This window comes from Orycteropus afer, unplaced genomic scaffold (genome assembly GCF_000298275.1).
Source record: "Orycteropus afer afer isolate SDZICR_OR568_19922 unplaced genomic scaffold, OryAfe1.0 scaffold00694, whole genome shotgun sequence".
In the NCBI taxonomy this organism is placed as follows: Eukaryota; Metazoa; Chordata; class Mammalia; order Tubulidentata; family Orycteropodidae; genus Orycteropus; species Orycteropus afer.
Genome location: NW_006922281.1, coordinates 370,104 through 390,201, shown reverse-complemented (window position 1 = coordinate 390,201; position 20,098 = coordinate 370,104). Strand labels below are relative to the sequence as shown.

Below are 20,098 nucleotides of genomic sequence, written 5' to 3'. Positions count from 1 at the left end.
TTGGAGACTCCTAGAAGCAACCACCAACCAAACTAGGCTCTGCAGGCTCAGGCCGAAAGTCACCTTGGGAGGTAGGCAGATCCACTGTGGTCCCTAGGAAGACTGGTAGCCTCACTTGCTGTCTTAAGGCATGGCCAAGAGACAACCAAGAGACATTATGGAGGTCCAACTGCAGCATGAAAGGAAGCTCTAAGGGATGTGATTCATCCAGCTGCACATGTAGACGTGGGTAGGGTATCCTCCTCAGTCCACGCTCTTCTTCATAGTAGGAAATACGGGAGTCCTCTCTGGGTGCAAAGCAGTGCTAGCAATACAGCACCCATTTCAATTAAGTCATGCCAACTCGATGAACCACAGAATGAGCCCCAACCTCCAAAAAAGTTCTATTATAACTTTACGCCAGTAATAATGATGTCTAAATGTCTTGGCCAATATTTTTGAACTAGTTATTTTTGGGGGCATTTCTCCTTAACAAGTTTGAATCCAACTTGATTGTTTTTGTGAAGAGAGTAGTCAGTTCTGACCTTCACATTTTGAGGGCAAAGCCCAAGGGCCAAGCCCTGCAAAGGCTCCATTGCTATTCTCTTTGTTTATGTATGGAGTCTACGGATGGATTTTGGATGAATGACCATTTACACCTTGGCCTTCCCATCCTGAAACATGGTGTCTTCATTGATTCATGTTTACTTTTAATTTCTTTTCAGAAACTCATCTTCATGTAGATTCCCTGCAATGCCCAGCAAACTGATATCAGATATTTTATATTTTTTGTTTATACTGTAGAAGAAATCTTTAAATTTGTCACAGTTACAGAGAAAATGCTGTGTGTACGTATGTGTATGCTGTTTTATGTCTATTTCTTATTCTGCCTGGTTTCTTGCAATCGCATTTATTTTTAAAACATTCCAGTTGGGTTTTTAAGTACACTCACGTTATCTATTAATAACTGCATCCTTATGTTTTCTTTTCCAATAGTTACAACACTTAGATCTCTTTCACATCTCCAGTTAAGTCAGTCCCATACTTGTGATGACAAGAACATCCAAGAATTTTTAAATTAAGATTGCTGAGAGCAGATTCCCTTCTTTCATTTTGGATGTGTCTCCCACGTTCTTACTACAATGACCAGCAGGTTACAATATATATCCATGGCTGTTGGAAGAGTAAACAAAAAAAAAAGATTCAAGATGCAGGACAGGAATTGCTTTTCATCAAAAAAGGTCAACTTCCTAAGGTAGAGAAAAAATTTAGGTGGATTGTGCTCCATTTAGGAAGGGAATGCTGCTGCCCAGAGACCAGGAGGATGCTTGTGGCTTGTTCCCTGCCCATGTGCCAGCCCCAAAGGGTAAGACACTCCCACACTAAGTAGAGCAAGTGAGAAAGAACACCAGAAACCTGCAGATTGTGGACTCTGTGAGCAAACATGTTTGTCATGAGAGTTTTCGGTTCTTTGCAACCAAACGTACCTGAGGATGCAGAGTGCATGGGTGTGAACTAGGTTCTTCCAGCCTGACTCACTGTTTCATCCTTTATTCCATTGAGTTCTTGAGTTCCTCTTTGAGACAGGTCATTTTCTTGATGTCTTTTGTGGTGAGCGCCCTCCTGAGAGCACAGATTCTTCTGGGTGCCATGTCAGGTCTGGATTATGGCATTAACCTTACTTTGAGGTTGGGGAAAACAGGAAAAGGATCAAAGAATACCAGCAGTAAACAGACCCAAGAGCCCACATTCTGGGAAACAGCTACATTCTGTACGTTTACAGCCATAGACTCGATTCCAGCTTGACCCCATGTGTTAGACTAGACCTGCTGTGACTCATCAGCAGCAGATCCCCAAGCCCTTCTGCCACAGCATCACTGGGTGGGTTTGAACCCACCAACCTTTGGGTTACTAATCAAATGAAAACTGTCTGCACCAAGTAGGAATGCAAGGAAGACTAGAGAACACCAGATCCTGGGCCATGAGAAAGACAAGACTATGCTGAACTGGGCCCTGAGGAAGAGAATTCTGTGTCCTGTGCTCCCAAGGAAGAAGAGAGGACATCAAGTCCTGAGCAGCAATGGACTTCTGTTTCCTCTTCCAAGAGTTGAGCACCTCACCTTCCAGGAGCACCCTTAGGCATTGGAGCTCACAAGGTCCTGCCCAACCCACACCTCGTCTGCCATGCCTATGGGACAATTAGCCCTGCCTCTTCTCCCTACAACTTGGGTTGACCCTGCTGTGCAGTCAAGGTCCAACTCATGGCGGAGACATGCACACCCAGCAAAATGGTCCTGCACCACCTACCGCAGATGAGACTGCTGAGTCCTAGGGTTTCCAATGGCTGATCTTCCCAAGTACATCATCAGGCCTTTCTTCCTAGTCCATCTTGGTCTGGAAGCTGTACTGACTCCTTCAGCATGCTAGCAACATAAACGCCTCTAGTGAGGGAGACGTGTTGGCTGTGCATGACATGCATTGGCTGGGAATTAAACCATGTCCTTGCTTGGAAGGTGAGATTCTACCACTGAACCCCCAACACCCTACTCACTGCCTTCAAGTCAATTCTGACTCATAGCCACCCTTTATGACAGAGTAGAACTGCTCCATAGGGTTTCTAAAGCTGTAAATCTTTATGGAAGCAGGCTCTCTCAGCTTTCTCTTGAGTAGTGGCTAGTAGTTTCCAACTTCTGCCTTTCAGTTAGCATCTAAGCCCACTTTTTCTATGCTTCTAACTGGCCCTCCTTCCACTCCTCATGGAATTGGGGGGACATTTAGCCTCTTCCTCTGCACACTTCTGGATTTCCTATTCCTATCTTTTTCCTCCTCAGAATTTAAGTGGACTTTTAGCCCAGCCCCCTGGGCATTTCAAGTACTGCAACTCTCTTCTGACGCTCCTAGGAAGCGGGGTGGACTTTAGTCCTGTCTCCAGTGCCCTCCCTCCACTCGGCTCCACCTCTTCTTCCTTTTGGAGATGATGTAGAGTAAGCCCTTACCCCCATACACCTCTAACCCGTCCTCACGCCTCCCCACAACTTGGGGGTACATTTAGCCCTGGACTGGATACAATTCTGTTTACTTAGAACTTGAGCGACCTTTAGTCCCGCCCCCTACTCACTGCCCCCGCTTCTTCCTCTTTCTATTGGATAAGGGTGGGCATTCAGCCCCACCTCCTTGCACACTTCTCGTCCACCAGTTAGTTTCTTTCTCTTTCTGAAACTCAAATTAACTTTAGCCCCACCCTCTGCACCCATCGGCTCTTCTATCCCCGCCCCTCCGTCTTTTTCATTGGGTACGGAAAACGTTAACCCCGCCTCCTGCGCGTTTCCTGGCGGGTCCACCCCTGTGTTCCCCGTGGGGTTTCTGAGGCTGTAAATCTTTCCAGAAGCAGGATGCCACTTCTCCCGTGGGTTCCAACTGCCGATCTCGAGATTAGCAGCCCAGCGCTTTCACTACACCACCACCAGGGTTTCTCCTCTCCCTGTGGGGTGTGATAATGAGTCCCAGCCGCGCGCACACCACTCTGACTTAATTGACCCCAGCACTTCCGGCCCCCCTCCCGCCTCTCCTCCGTTCCGCCCTAGGCGTGGTCAACCTCGTGGCGGGGAACGACCCTCTGCCAACCTGAGTCGCAGGACTACGCAGGTGCTGGCGCCCTGTGACCTAGCGACCCCCTCGAGTCCTCCCACGTCCAGCTGAGTCTCCGTGAAACTCCGTCGACGATCCTCTTCCCGTCGCCACCCGGCCTCGCCGGCTGCCCCGACGGGGCCGCTCAAGATGGCCGCCGCTTGGGCGAGGCCGGGCGTGGCGCGCCGCGGGGGCGTCTGGGAGTTGTAGTCCGGGCCAGCGCACTGACGCACTTAGCCGCGGGCCGCCGGGCGCCATTGTACTGCGCGGGCGCGGGTGAGTGCGGCTTGGAGTCTGCGCCCGTCGGCTGGCCCGTGCCGTTCTGCGTGCGGAGCCCCTGCACGAGGTCGCGTCCTGCCTCGCTTCCTCCTGCACCGCGCCGGGGTCTAGCCTCGCCTGCCGCTTTCCCACGGCGGGACCGGCATGGCCGGGGACGCGGGAGCGGAGAGGAAGACCGCGCCCTCCGGGCTGGGAGGGGCGTGCGGAGGGATACGATGTGGGGGAGAACCGAGCTCTCCGGCCGTGAGGATGGTTCCAGATCCACCTTACTGGCGTGGCGGGTGGGCGGGAGCTGACCCGGTCAGAGGTCGGGGGTGCATCTGCCACTTCCCGGGGACGGGTCCCTCACGCCTCTTCCTCTCCTCAGAATCGGCCTTCCCAGCACCCTGCCCGCCCCAGGAACCATGTTGAGGAGGAGTGGGGAAAGGACGGCCCTCCCCAAGGCCTGGTCTGGGGTAAGTAGAGGTTTCCTTCGGCGTGAGCCCGCCTGCCCACGGGGGTGGGTCCCCAGGTCCCAGGACCCCTCGGGGAGAGGGAGAGGCTGGCCGGGCATGAGGGGCCCCCGCCTTGCGAGGAGAGACAGACGTGTTTCCAGGGGTGCTTAGAGCTGAGGGCAGCTTGTGGAGGGTTGGCGGGTGAGAGCGGGGTTCTTCCACCTTCTTTGTAGGGTCTGCAGTGGTGGGTAGGTTTCAGGAGTTTCTTTGGCATCCAGCGACAGGGAAGGTGAACCGAGCTCAGTTACAAGGAGGAAATGCGTTCCTGACGAGGAAGGAGGGAGAAGCATCAGGGCTCAGGGTGGAGATCGAAGCCTCGTTGAGGGAGCCCCCCTGTGGAACAATGATAAGCTTATCCTGAAGTCACAATAGGTTAATGAGAAATCATGGAGGAAGGCACCCTCTCGTGTTGTCTTTCTGTGACCTGAACTGGGTCAAGCTTGGGTTTGCTTAGCTCTCATAAAAGCAGGAGCTGAGACGGTGGTGTGGATTTTCTAGAACCCAGAATTCTTAGGTTATGTTGTAGACCTGCATCCTGGGCTGGGTCAGCCTCCTCTGTGCTGTCAGCATGAGTGTGGACTGGCTTTTGCTGAACCGGTACTTGTGGGTCTTAGGAACCAGTGACCTTTGAGGACGTGACTGTGGCTTTTACCCCGGAGGAGTGGGACCTGCTGGAGCCTGTGCAGAAGACTCTCTACAGGGAGATGGTGCTGGAGAACTACTGGAACCTGGTCTCAGTGGGTAAGGCTGGCCTGGCCTGGCCTCGCCGTGTCAATAAAGATCACGCTTTGAAGCCCAAACGTGGTGCCTCTGAGGTGTGTGTCTGTGCTTGGGGTCAGGCTGCAGGGATCAGAATGGGTATGTATGGGCCCTGAAGCCCAAGGGAGAAGGCTTGGCTTTGTAGCCATGGGAAATAGGCACTTTATGGTACTACTGAAGTTTCCCCTAGGCTGTCCCTCAGAGCCCCTGAAGCGGGCCTTTCAGGGATGTTTCCAGCCTCAACAAGAGACATTTGTTTTCCTAATGAGCTCCAGAGAGATAGAGTCAGTGTCCAGCAGCCACAGAGGATCAAAGATCTTGGTTCCTTAATATCTCTACTGTTAGCATGTTCTTTCTCATTCTGAGACCTGTTGCTCCATAGTCGTGGTTCTGAGCTTCATAATTCATATTCCAGGCTGAGAAAACGGAAGCAGTTGGCCTGGGCCAGTCCTGGTTTCCCAGGTGACATGTTTATCACATAAACGAGATTTCCCGAGGGGCTTCAGTGGACCTCCCTTTCTGTATCTTAGGCCAGAAGTGGGCCCCACAGCTGTCCCTAACTGCACAGGATTGTGAGGAAGCAAGCATCTGACACGATGAGGTTGCGGACACTGTTCCAGACCAGAAGTCATCCCATATAGCAAGGAGAAGGTGGGGAGGGAAAGGGACCACGTGTGCCCCAGCGGGGCAGTGTTTTCTCCCAAACTCAGACCCCCAAGCCCTCTCTCTCTTCCCTTGAGCAGAACACCAGCTCTCCAAACCAGATGTGGTATCTCAGTTAGAGGAGGCGGAGGAATTGTGGCTGAAGGAGAGAGAACTCCCTCAAGACACCTATCCAGGTGAGAACCAGGCAAGTGGGAGTCCCTGCAGGTAACAGGCTGACTGGTCAGTCAGGGTATGGTGTTTGGGGAAAGAAGGTAGGCAAAGCCCTCAAGTGCAGTACCCATTGAGCAGTGGCAGACGTGCAGAGTCACTGCAGATCCGCCTTTCAGTCAGGGACGACCTACTTGAGCAGGAAGGTAAATTTAGTGTAGGTGGTAGGTGGTATATGGGGTAATGGTGGGAGGTTCCGTCACCCAGAGTCTACACCCTCCCTTTAGGTAATCAGCATTCTCTTTGTGGTGTGTGTCTCCTGTCAGATATTTTTCTGTGTGCTTGTGTGGGCATGTGAGCCTATGTTTGCATTTGGGGACATTTCATCTTCTCTTGATGAATGTTCAAATCATCAATTTTACATACCTGGCTTGGTGGGGAGGACTTCTCTGTGTACGTTTCATTGCAGGCATGAATTAGGTTTTTCAAAAGTGGATTGTTATGTGCTGTCGAGTCGGACCCGACTCATAGTGACTCCTCCTTGGGTTCTGAGGCAGTAAAATAAGTGGATAGACATCTAAAAATGGAATTGCAGGGTCAACCAATGTGTAATTTGAAAATCTGGGCGTAGTGATTACTGGCTGAAATCTTTAAAACCCTCCAGCTGCTTACATCCACAAGCTGACTTTTCCCCTTCGTCACTGGTAACTCATGGTCTTCTAAGGTTTGCAGAAATTATGCACTGAGTGTTTCACCTGTTTAATTTCTCTCTGCTAATGAGGATGAACGTATTGTCTCAAAGGGGCTATTTGTGGTTTTTTTCTTTGTTAAGTTCAGGTCCTTTCCAATTTTTTCCTATTGATTTGTCTTTTTATATCATTCTTTGTTTTTAATTTGTGGGAACTTGGTACATTCTAGATATTACTATGGCAGATTATCCTGAGCCAATATTTTTCACCTTTCTTTAATGTGTTTTTTATCGTACAGAAGTATTACCATTTCAGGGTTGTTTGTTCCTAAATCCGTTTTGACTCTGGATTATAGCTTTCACATCATACATAGGTGAACTATACAAATACTTTCCTGTGTTTCAGTATTTCTTTCATTTGTCTTTTGTTTTTACTGGAATTTACTTTCAAATATGATGGGGGGCACTAGTACTTTGGGTACCATTTTCTGACTGGCTCCTTCCTCCTGTTATTGGAAACCCTGTCTTTTCTGTGGACTGACTTCCCCTTGTCACCATGGTCAGGTCCCTTCTGGACTCTCCCTTTGACTTGCATGTTTTTGTTTCTGAGTAAATACAATGCTGTTTTAGTTATTGTTGTTTTACAACGAGCTTGGGGAAGTAGTGGCAGCTCTCTTTTTTGTTTTAATTTTTAGCCATTCTCAGTTTTCTGCTTTTCAGATGAGCACTTACCCATCATTTGCTCAGGATTTGCTGAGGAAATCCAGTGAGAAGGTGTATTGTGCTTGGTTGGACTTAGACATTACCTGGTGGGCAATCAGTCTGTTTTGGCACTGATGTCTGTAGAGGGATCAGCTTGCCTTCCTTGTTCCCTGTGTTCAGTCGGCCTTCCCAGCACTGTTCAGCGTTGTTAGCGTTGCTGTGCGTCTTTCTGGTCAGGCGATTGCCGATGACCCAGGGACAATCCACTTAATGTTTGTAACACTCAGGAAATTTCCCACAGTGAAGTCACTTTGACAAATATACAGGATGAGACCAGTGTACCAGTATTTTCCTTTACTTCTTTTGGGCAGTTGTGTAATTTGGTTCCGCATGCTTCTAAACGTGAATTGGACAGTGTGCTGAGTGGGTGTTGGGTCTCTGGCTGACATGAGAAACTTTCTGGGTGTTCACGTGCATGATGCTGGGTTCTGTGTTGACACAGATTGATTTTTGCTTGGATATAGAAATGATTATCCCTTTGCAGTAAACAGAAACCTGTGATAGCCCGGGGGCTCCTGCAGCCTTCTGAGGCAGTCAGAGGCATTTTCTTGGAATGGTGAACACAGTAACATGACAGCCATCCTGTTGGGTTTTTGTAAAGGATTTTTGCATCACCATTCACAGATCAGTTCAGAGAGTGTTTTCATTTTTTATTTGCGTTTGGCCCATCTCTGTCAACTTTGGCACCATCACATACTGGCTTTGCAAAGAAAACTCTGGATGCTGTCCCTTTCCTTTGTTCTCTGCACTCTGATGCAGACAGGAAGGGGGCTTTCCACTGTGGGCAGGGTCTGAGCTGGCCCCCCACATCTTTGGACAAGGTGGTCTGTTGACCACAACATAGAGGAACTGGACTCTGGGGCTCTGTGTCCCCTCTTTTGGACCCTGTTTCTGATTTTCCCAAGTGGCAGCTTGTCAGCTCAGCATCAGCATACTTTGTTTCTCATATACCAAGCCATCCCTTTCATTGCCTTCATTGACAGCCTCGGTTGACTGACTCTAGCACAGGTCACTGAGCTGTGCCCCCCATGCAGCATCCTTCACTATGAGGGCTCACTGTATCTGGCCAAAGGCTACCTTTGTTCTCTTGAGCAGTCTTCTGATGTCCCTACCAGTCTTTGTGGTTTTGACTGTACTCTGGGTGCAGTGTCTATATCACACCCTTCCTGGACCTCAGGTCTCATCTGTGCGAGCAAGCCTGGTGTCTCCTGGCTGTGCAGCTCTCCTGGATGACCTGGTACTTCCTTGAATGCAGCCATCACAGGAGCATTGTGGGTTAAGAACTAGATCCAGAGCTTTGGGGTGTCCCATGGTGAGGAGCTGCGTGTAGGGAAGCTTGGCAGGATGCTGTCTGCACAAGCAGGGCATGTGGTGGTTGTTGCCATGTGCGTCTCTGGGGTCACAGAGTCCTTCATGTGACGTTTGCCCTCCAGTCCATTTCTTCCTTTCATGTCACAAGTACATACTCTGGTCTCATGCAGTGTACGAAACACTGGCTGTTAGAATAAACTGAAGACCTGGCATATTCCTGCCATCATAGAAATCAGTCCACAGGCAGTGCCCTGTACAGAGAACACGCATGAATGTAATTATAAGCCATGGTAAGTACTGAGGAGGAGAAATACAGAGGGAGCAGTGGAAAATGCAGTTGAGATACTGAAGTGGTGACTTGTAAGCCATTTATTTCTGAAAAACATCCCGAGATGTGTGCAAGTGGTAGAAAGCTTTCCAGGCATGAGACAAAGTTTAGGGTGACTGTGAGATGGAAAGAGCTCGGAACATTGAAGAAGTGGAGGCAACTGGTGGTCTGGCACGTGGTAAAGGGGGTATGCAGATGTGGGAGCTGCCTTTTGGAAGCGGGGTGTAGCAGATCACATAGGGCCTTAAACTCTGAGGGGAGTTTAATTCTGGGTGTGAATAGGAAGCAGGTTTTGAGCCAGGTCTATGACGTGGCTTTTCAAGGCTCACTCCAGGTGCCTGTGGACAAAGATCTGTGGTTGGGCAAGAAGGGAAGCAGGCAGGGGCTGTTGGTTTCCCTGCGAGAGTAGCACTGGGATGAGGACAAGTGGCATGAAAGGGCCAAAGGAAAGGAAACCCCTGTATCCTCCAGGTCGTGAGTAAAATGAAGGCTTCACAAAACTTGTGTGGTTGTTCTTTGTAACGTGTATTTATTGCATAGGTGTATATTTGAATATTACATTTTAAAAATACAGTGAAGGAGAAACATTAGTACTGGAATTTTGGCATTAGCTCATGAAGTGCGGAAGGGATAGGCATTTTTGAAGGATAGAGATGTAGCATGTTTAGGTTTGGTTTATTTTCGAGATTTTTTTTGGAAACCATTTTAAAGTTCCAAAGATAGTACAGTGAACTGGCTTAGAGCTTTCACCTGGGCTGCACAGTTTATTGAGCCATCATGTGTGCATTCTGCTAAGAAAGCATGAATGAGGGGACCCGAGAGAGGTCCAGGTGAGGCCTGCGAAGCCAGTTGCATGCACTGGCCTGGAGCTCAGAAGGAAGGCAGGCAGGACATCAGCATGTGAAGTGGTTAGTGGGCAGGCATTCAGAATTGCGTGTTATGCTGCTTGGTAAGCCATCCATTCCCTGTAATGCTCTTTTTCTCCCACACTGATTTCTGTAATGCAGAGAACCAAGCCTGAATGCAGAGCTGAGTGTTAATATGAAACTTTCCAACTCGCCATGTTAGAACACACACTGGCAGTATGGGTGCTGTTGTTGAAGTAGAGAAGCTGCGTGAACACTTAAGGGAAATGGCATCATCCTTGAGCATTACAGAGGGGTGGTGGGAGGACACGGAATTTGGGGACATCTTAGATGGCGCTCAGACCTTAGCCAGCCCTCGGTATCTACTCAGAAAACGTTACCACATACATGACTCCTGGGGTGAAGGCTCCAGATCTAACCCAGAATTAACCATCAGTGAGATAATGAAGGGAACACACTTGTGAAGGTCATGACCTTAGGACAGTCTACAGGACATTCAGCTAGCAGGATATCAGCCCTTCTGCTCTGAGTGTGGCCAGTCTGTGAGACCTAAACAGTAGCAGCAGAAAAGTCATTTATACAGGACTACTTTATTGGAAGGAATATAGGGCAGCCTTGTGGGTTTCATTCTTTGTGTCATCTGAGAGGACTAACACAGGATGTGAAGTGAATATGTGGACGATGGGACGTCAGTAGAATGTACTTGTTTTGCACAAGAAGTGCGTCATTCTGGATGAGATGGAATAGATATGTTCAGTACGAGGAAGATTGCTTTCAGCTCAGCTCTGCCCTCTTTACCAAGAGAAGGTTCATGCAGAAGACAAACCTCCCAGGACCCTGAGTGGAGGAAGTCCTTTTCCTCTGTGAGTTTTTCTGCATCTGAGAACTCACACAGGGAAGGAATCCCAGGAAACTGATCATAGCAAGAAAGGCACTGAGCCAGACCTGTCGTCCTAAGAGAATTCATACTGGAGCAAAAAATTCCATTTATTACAACAGTTATTGTTATGGTTTGACAGTGTTATTATACCATATAACTACACGTGAGTGTTACGAAAGTGTCAAGAAGTGATCACTGTAGAAAAGGTATCGTGTGCCTGTCTTACTCAGCTCCACGCAGTCATCCTGGAGATGAACCTCAGAGAGTAATCAGTGTGCCAAAGGCTTTGGGTGTTACAGATCTCACAGGCAAGAATTCCCTGAGGTTAGCAATGTGGGAAACTTCAGTAGGAGTCCTCATGTTCAACATCTGAGAACTCATATGGGAGCAGACCTTGTTCACTCACCTTAAATGATAGAATTGAAACAGCAAACTGGAGAGAATCTCATTGAATAACGAACACAAAATGCCCCACCTCACTTTTACACCAGTAAGTCATACAGGAGGACAAACGCTTCCTGGAACTTTTGATTACTTAAGTATACATGGATATTAAAACATGTCTTGTCTCTTCTAGTTTGATCTGTAATCTGACCTGAACATCTAGAAAAAAAATGATACAGCTGAGTGTAGACATCCTTATTTTTTCATTTTACATGTGCATCCTCAGGGGCTAGCACAATGACCAAATTGCCAGAACCTCAGAGAGTTATGGTTGAGTAAACAAGTGGCTGAAGAAATGTCAGGACACAAGGGTTGGGCCAGCGGCACAAGAGATTGAAGACAAAGCAAGTCTCTGAGAGAAGAAGGGCAGATGACAAGTGGTGGGCAGACACATCATAGTAGTGCCACCAAGAACTGAGGGGCACTGGTCACTGGAGACTGGGTTGAAGTCTGGGCTCTCAGTGACTGTCAGGTGTGATGGCTGGAAGGCAGCAGTATGTGGCCTCGTGTCGTGACATCTTTTTTTTCAAAGACGCTTTGCATTCTCCCACCTTCCAGGCATTTCTGGGACTCAGGTCATCTTGATCCCTGTTCTGGGAGGCTAGCTGTTAGGTGCTGCTCTCTGCCTTCTGGACTTGATCCCCAAGGGAGATTCCAAGCCTACAGTGCCTTCACTGTTCAATGAGTAAGAGGGAAAACAAATGAAAAACTTCTGGCTAAAAAAGTTTTATGGGAAAATATCTCTAGAAATCGTAAGAAAAGAAAGGAAAAGTGATCAAGCTAACTACGGGAATATATAAATCGGAAATGGATTGGAGAAAAATAATCCAAGAGCTCATTTTCTGGCATAGACAAAACACAAAAACAAAGAATTAATCAAAAACAAAAGGCAAGCTAAAAACCTAGGCATGTACTCAACACCAAAGGCTTTAATTACCGTTCTTTGCATGGCTGTTACAACGAATGAGACCGGTCATACATGCTGCTACGAAACAGTCCCCAAACACGTCTGCAGAACACATCAATACGGGAAAACATATGCATATTTGTTGGTCATTTGATCATCTTGGAAAGAATATGGAAACGTAAGTATTCATATTCCATAGGCTGCCCCTCAAGGGGACCTGGTGTGACTTAACTATCACCACCTGTTCCTCTGTGCCTTTGGACTTCCTGTTCGTTTTTAACAGAGCTGCCCATAACTGCTCACAAATGGCAGTGGCTGTCTCCTTCATGCTGTAGCACTAGCTCCCGGCCCAGCTGCCAATACAGCATCTGTGATCAGTAATCATTTGTTAAGCCTAAGAGTGAACAAACAATACAGTGGAAAAGAATTTTTTGAAAAGTGTAAAGTTATTAAAATTGATCTCAGAAGAAATGCTAATGTTAACTCTTGAAGCGTCCAGCTGCATCTCACTCCTGCCCTGGCAGTGCCTTTTGCCCAAGCTCCTTTCAGAAGCCAGCTTCCCTGCTGCAAGAATGGCTTGGTGTCCAAGCACCAGATGCAGTGGTAACAAGCTCTTGCTATAGCATATGTCACGTTCTCACTAGGGCATAAGAGAGACAATTTTTGAATATTTGTAGGTCTTAATTCACCACTGTTTTAAGAAAATTCTTTGGAATACTGTTACAGTAAGGAGAGTTCAGCAAGGTAACAGAGTACAAAATAAACAAATAAATAGCTTTGTTTTACATATTTGGAGAGGAAAAAAATTTAGCAGCATTTTGAGTTTGTGGGGTTTTTTTTAAAATAGTACTTAATGCTGTTAATGTGCTGTAAAGTCGATTCTAAGGCATAGCAACCTTCCATGTTACAGATTGGAACTGCCCTGTAACATTTTCTAAACTAGAATCCTTGCAGGAAGATTGCCAAGTCTTCCTCCCTTAGAGCTGTTGTGTGGGTTTGAACTGCTGGCCTTTCGGTTAGCTGTCAGTGTGTGACCACCACACCACCAGGTTCCTTGACCTAGTCCCAATAATGTTTTTCTAAATGGCACCTAAGGATAAATTACTAAGGAATGTCTGTGCTGTTTAAAGAAAATCCCAAGCTTCTGGGACACAGAAAATTTGAATAGACTGTTGGCCCCTTGAGTACCTAAAAAGCTGTAACTGTGAGCAGTTCCTTAAGTCAAGTCATGCAGTTGTCCCAGCCAGCAATCTCCGGAGAGGTGCTACTGAGCTGTTCGTTACCCCAGGACCAGCAGTATGTCCCTGACCTGGGCTGGTGCAGACAGGTGACACTGGCTGTCGGAGATGGAGCCCTGAGTAGCAGCAGGCCTCCATAGTCATTTCCAGATTGTACACAGGTCACAGTGCCAGTGGGGTTCCTGGCATCAAGACGGGAGGCTGGGAAGGCCCAGGTGTGCTGCTCGGCATTTTCCTTCACCCTGTTGCCGAGAAGCAGTGATGACAGGGCCTGTGCTAGGGCTGGGCCACACGGTGAGCAGAGCAGCTCCAGCCCGCTCTGAGGGGCCCACATCCATTCCAGGGCTGCTAGTGCACATGGCCAGTGAGCTGCAAATCCCCAAAGATGCACTTGGTAGTTCAGCTTCTGGGCCACGCTGGCCACCTGCCTGAGTACAGAGCTAGTACACGTCCTTACTGGACAGGAGAGGTGATGGATGAGTTAGCAGATAGGCTGGGGTAGCAGACTATTGCAAAGGGAGGGAAGTGAGGGGACATGCGAGGGGCAGTGAGCAGGATTGCTCCTAGACGCTGAGAGCTGCGTGGGCAAGATGTCGGGGGAAACTTTGCAGGCAGGGACAGCAAGCACAAAGGCCCCTGGGTGAGGCTTGCTTGGCATGTGTGAGGAAACCAGGCCATGAAAGAACAAAGTTTGTCTCCCAGCCCATTTGGGCCCCAGTTGGGTAGGCCGGACCACAAATCCTCACCTTTCACCTCTTTTCTACATGGGGTGAACACTCTTCTTCTCTGGGACTGGTGGACTTGCGCCCTGGTGTCAAGCTCAGGCCCTGGGTGGCCTTCATGAGATAGTAGCTACTGTCATTGCTTCAGAGACTGACTGACTCAGAAAGTCATCGACAGGCTTTGGTGGGTCCTGTGACCCTGTTGGCAGCCTCTGAAGACCCGTGGGGAGACAGTTAGCAGAAGGTGATGCAGAGCTGAGGGGAGAGTGATGGAGAGAAGGAGTGAGGGTGTGCTGGCTTCATCCTGGACTGGGTGGAGGGTGGCGGAAGGCAAGGGAAGAAAGGCAGAAAGGACCTGGCAGCAAGCAGAGGGAGGAGGGGCGCTACCCGCCCCCACCCTGCTGTTGAAAACCCAAACCTAGTGCCATCAGGTCGGTTCTGACTCTCAGTGAGTTGATGGGTAGAGTAGAATTGCCTTATCTCTTAGGGTTTCCAAGGCTGTAAGTTGGCACGGAAGGTGACTGCCACCCCTTTCTCCTGCAGAGGAGAAACTGATGTATTTAAACCACCGACCTTCTGGTTAGCAGCCAAACAGGCTAACCACTACACCACCAGAGCTCCTAGCTGTCAAAAGGGCATTGACAGTTATCATTACGTTGGCAGAATAGTAGCCCCTAGATCACGTGGTGAAAGGAATCCCCATTCACTAGGAAGACAGCGAACCTTGGTCTGATTTCTGTTTTGGACGGGAAGCAGCACAGTATATGAGAGAAAATGGTAATGAGGAAGAAAATGGCAGCTGTCGATAGTCTCTGCTGCTGTGCCCACACTTGGGTGCCTTAGGCTGGGAGGCTGATGCCCAGAGCAGGAAGACCTTTGCTGAAAGGTTAATGTGATTTGAATAACAATGTAACAGGACAAGGATGAGGGGCTGTTCTTACCCTTGTTGCCTTGGGGTCTCTTCACTGGTGAGTGGAACTGGTACTGATGGTGACTATCAAGCAGTGGCTTTGTGGGTGAGTGGCCACCCAAGTAGCTGAGCTCCCATCGTCTCAGGAAGTGGGGCGAGTATTTCCCAGGAATGGATGGTAAGATTACCTTAGAGATGCTGTGTGTGTGTGGGGGGGGGGGGGTTTATAGGACAAAGAGGCATTGCTCTGGTGGCACAGTGGCCAAAGAACTCAGCTGCTAACAGTAAGGTCAGTGGCTCAAACCCACTGTCACTCCATGGGAGAAAGATGAGGCACTCTGCTTCTGACAGTCTTATAGCCTTGTAAACCCTGTGGGACAGTTCTTCTCTGCCCTGTAGCGTCACTGATACGGAATCCATGGTAGTGGGTGGGAGGTGTGCTGAGTGTGTGTGTTGTTGTGAGGTATCTTCCGTGCCTGGCAGCCAATAAGCGCTTTATAGAACCATGCTGTGTGGGGGGCAGCAGACTCCTGGACCCCTAGCATACCTTGGCCAAGCTGAAGCATCCCTGATGTCCAGATGCAGAGTTGGGCATACTCAAGAGCTGGAAAGTTGGCCTCTTAAGACAATTGAGTCTGTGTTTGAATTCAACACCAAATTCTTAAGCAGGGGAGCCTTCAAAGCCCTGTGGATAAGAAGGGAAAGGAATTAAAAGGAGAAAAAAATTGAGAGGGGATTGGGAATAGGCTAGAAAGACTCCCACGGCTACTTTGGGGGGACAGAGACCCTAAGTGCAGTGAAAGCTGAACCGTGCATGGTGAGGGGGGGTGGTTGTATTTTTCTGGGTCACACGTTTTCCACTTTTGACAGCAGCAGACCTAACATTTTCACTCTTTTTGGTGGAAAATACTTGCATTTTCCTTCTCTGGCGGGTTTCTGTTTTACAGAGTCTCTGTGGATTTTTACTGTGAAAATTCCTGATTAACCAAGGGGGGGAAGTCAAAGTTAAAAAATGAGAACTCTGTTAGCAATACGGAGAACTAAGTGATTTTTCTTAAGTGTCATGGGTGACTGTTGCCCAGAGTCCTCCCTGCGGCCTGGCAGGAAGCAGGGTCACAGGTTAGGTACTCAGACCAGTGCTGCTGCTGGTGGGGGACGCCTGTGAATTCCGGAATGCCCCTGGCACCTTGAATGACCCCAGAGCAAATTCCGACTCTTAAGCACGCCAATCCAAAGACAGCCCTCAAATTTAGCTTTCAGATCAGGAAATGACAGGAAAATGAGTACAGGCCTGGGGATCCTAAGGGACAGGAACGCAGCAGAGAGCTGAAGATAAATTAGGAAAGGGCCGGGCTCACAAAAGGCAGTTCCGAGGCTTGTTGAGGGGAGGGGGGAGCTAAAGTGAACCGGCCTGTCCAGTTGATTCGAACTCGCCACCGTAGAGGACAGACTAGAGCGGCCCGTAGGGTTTCCAAGGCTGCAGTCTGTGAAAACGGCCTGCCACGTCTTTCTCCCGTGGGATGGCTGGTGGTTCGCAGCAGAGTGCTTTAACCACTGCACCACCGGTGTTCCTTTATCTCGGCAGAGGGTGGTGACAGATTAAACGTCCCGATTAGTCAACTGAGGAAAAACAGGCAGGAAAGGCGTGACAAGAAGGGCTGAGCGTTAGGGCGCGTGGCAGCACCTCTCTCTGCAGCCTTCGCCCGGCGCGCCAGCAACTGCACTACCAGCTGACTCTTCTACCCGTAAATGCGGGAACCCACGGAGGACGGAGTCGGGCGCTGGTCCTCGGCTGCGCCACGAAAGCGCCCGTGTGACTCCGGGGGAAACGGACTTGCACATTAGGAGGGTGTGTGGGGAGCTGCGGGGCCCTGTGGGGAAAGAAGCCCCGTTCGTTTGCTTTATAACCGAGCCAGCGACTCTTAGCAGCCGCTACTTCGAGATGGCGGCTCCGGAAGTCCGGGCGCCGAGACTCCTGGGAATTGTAGTACAGATGGTGGCCCAGGCGCGCGGCGCACTTCCGGGGCCTGCCGGAAGCGTTCTTTGGCAGGCCTTGCTGGGAGCAGAAGGAACATGGCCGCTATTTTATGGGTAGGGAAGTCGAAGCGCGCGACCGTGACCCAAACGCCGCGTAACGGGGCGGTCGCTCAGCCGAGGCCGGTTCCCCAGGAACCACCGTATTTCTGCAAATTCGGCCCCTCAGCGCCTGTGAATGAGTGCTCGCGTTGAGTTTTAGTCGGTGCAGGAAGAATAGGGATGCCGAGAAATCGGCAAGTGCGGCGTGTGCCAGCAGCTGCTCGTGACGTCTGATTTGTCCTTTTTTTTTTTTTTTTTTTTTTAAAAACCCTTTTCCCAAACACAGCTGCAGTTACTCCACACTTACAGCTGTATGCTTCTTTTCGTTTCTGCCCCAGGAACTTTCGCACAATAATCCCACATGATCGTCATCTTTTGCCTCTGCACGGTAATCGTTCAATTTTCAAGGACCGTGTTTTGACATGTTTCCAGTTTTGTTCCATCGTAGAGCAAGCTGCTCAGGTCGTGTGTGTTGTGGGAATAGAGCGCACTCAGTAAGGGCGCGGACTGGGCGCTTACTATACGTAGCAAAGATGTCAGCCAAGGTCGCTGGTGTTGGACAGGGACTCAGGCCGGGGCCAGGAAGGAAAGCTTAGTTCTGGTTGGAAGCGGAGGCACGCTCGGTAGGAGAGAGGCGTGTTACGTGATTGGCTGGAGAGCGCTTTACTTTCCCTGATTGGTCCTGAGTCGGAAGTAGAGGCCATAAGTGCCCGGGGCGGTGGGCGTGATAGTCACTGACCAAGTCCCGGCTTCTGGGCCCTTGGCTGCCAAGGGGCCGACTGCTACCGCGGTTGTGGGTCAGAGTGCTGTGGTTGTGTGTGATGGAGCCATTGTCCATTTGCATATTCTGTGCCTAGGCGTGTGTGTCTGCATCTGTGCAGACTGCCGTGACCACGAGTGGGTCAGCCCAGTGAAGGCTGTTTCCAGACCCCACGTACTCTTGATGGCTAAACGCGGTGGAGCCGATAGGATCACAATCCATGGTTATCCCCATTTGTTTCCTAAGGCCTGTTTGAAGACGCGTCAGTATGCCTTCCTATGGGGTTTTAGGGGGCTGTCTAGTTTCCTGTTGGTTTGGGCTTCCTGCGCATCTCAGGACTGCCGTGGGGCTCAGGTAAGCGGATGTGCTGTGGTAGACGGTGTGCCGACCCCCACTTCCTTTCCCACACATCCTCGGGCTTGGCCGCTTGGAGGCTGGAACCGGTTCTTTTCCCCCTTAGAACTGCTGGGCAGAGGCTGCACTGGTCTTTCCTGAACCCTCTTCCCCTTCCTCTAAGTTTCCATGATGGCTGTGTTCATACACAACAGTTGTCACTCGTGTTAACTGCACAGTCCAGTAATTTTCAATATATTTATAAAGTCGTACAATTATCACAGCTATCTAATTCCAAAATATTTTAATCACACTGAAATCTCGTACCCTTAGGTGTCATGCCCCAATTCTATCCGTTCCCCCCTTCTGTCAACTACTGATCTTTCTGTTAAGATTTGTATGCTCTGGGCATTCCATGTTGATACCATCACGCAGCATTTGGTCTTTTATATTTAGTGCAACACTTTTTAAGTTATCTGTGCTGTAGGCCCTTTTAGTGTTTCATTCTTCCTCTTAGCTGGATGATGTTTCATTGTTTGGGTGTGACAATACTTTCACCATCCTTTGTTGATGGACGCTTGCATTGTTGCCTGTTTTTGGCTTTTGTGTGTAGTGCTACTGTAAACATTCACATATAAGTTTCTGTGTGGATATGTGTTTTTAATTTTGTTGCGCCTCCCACAGAGGTTATAATGCAGGCAATCCTATGGGGCGGGGACTCCTGAGTCTTCTGGTAACTCCTAAGTTTTGGGAGGAGCTGCCCTACTCTTGTGACTAAGTTGCTCCACAGTTTACATTCCTGCCATCAGTGTAAGGGGTTCCCCTTTCTCCACAGCGTGACACGCCAGCACTTAATACCTATCTTGACTGTAGACCCCTAATGGTGGTAAAAGGAGCCCTGGTGGTGCAACAGTTAAACCCTTAACTGGTAATGGAAAGGTTGGTGGTTCAAATCCACCCAGCAACTCCTCCAGAGAAAGACCTGGTGATCTGCTCTCATAAAGGTGGCATTGGTGGTTGTCAGGTGCTGTTGATCCCAATTCACAGTGACCCCTTGTGATAGAGTAGAGCTGCCCCACAGGATTGCTTGCATTATAACCTCTGTGGGAGCAAATTGCCAGGTGTTTTCTCCAATGAACTGCTGCGTGTGTTTGAACTGCCAACCTTTTGATTAGTGGTCGAACGTTAACTGTTCACACCACCAGGGCTGCTTCCCAGAAAGATGACAGCCTAGGAAACCCTATGGGACAGTTCTGGTCTATCACATGGGGTCACTATGAGTCAAAACCAGCTCCACAGCACCTAACTGGTGGTTGGGAAGTCCCGTGGGTTGCTCGGTACTGACTGGTGGCTTGATCCGTGCTGATTGTGTCTCCTGGTGGGTTGATCCATGCTGACGGGTGTCTGTGGTGGGTTGATCCGTGCTGATTGGTGTCTGTGGTGGGTTGATCCGTGCTGATTGGTGTTTCCTGGTGTTTTGGTCAGTGCTGATTGGCCATTTGCCTTGCTCTGCTTTTGATTCACAGAGTGTCCTGTGGCTCCCTTGGAATCTCAAAAGGATCCTCTCCCTGGTGGGGGGAGGGATGTGAATCCCCTAATGAAGATCACGGTTGTGGAGGTGCTCACACTGAACCAGGAGGTGGCCTGTGCCCGCAATGCCCAGATTCAGGCCCTGTATGCTGAGGATGGGGACCTAAGCTCAGAGCTCCCCAGGGAACCTACTGCAGAGCTAATCGAGAATTCAGCGGACCCCAAGGACCTCACACTGACCCAGGAGGTGACTTGTACCTGCACCAGGCAGACCCAGGCCATCTGTGCTGAGGATGAGGGCCTAAGCTCAGAGCTCCCCGGGGAACCTACTGCAGAGCTAATTGAGAATTCATTGGACCCCAAGGACCTCACACTGACCCAGGAGGTGACTT

The 20,098-nt window shown here is 49.5% G+C and overlaps 1 protein-coding gene across 1 annotated transcript in view; it reads left to right on the top strand.

Annotated features, from left to right (window-relative positions):
- Positions 1–4,289: 4,289 nt before the first annotated feature.
- ZNF274 (zinc finger protein 274) overlaps positions 4,290–20,098 on the top strand; it is a 25,447-nt gene continuing 9,638 nt past the window's right edge. The window contains exons 1-4 of the mRNA XM_042783139.1: positions 4,290–4,340; positions 4,994–5,120; positions 5,882–5,977; positions 19,703–19,865. Of these exons, the coding sequence (XP_042639073.1) occupies positions 4,290–4,340; positions 4,994–5,120; positions 5,882–5,977; positions 19,703–19,865 (437 nt within the window). The remainder of the gene's footprint in view (positions 4,341–4,993; positions 5,121–5,881; positions 5,978–19,702; positions 19,866–20,098) is intronic.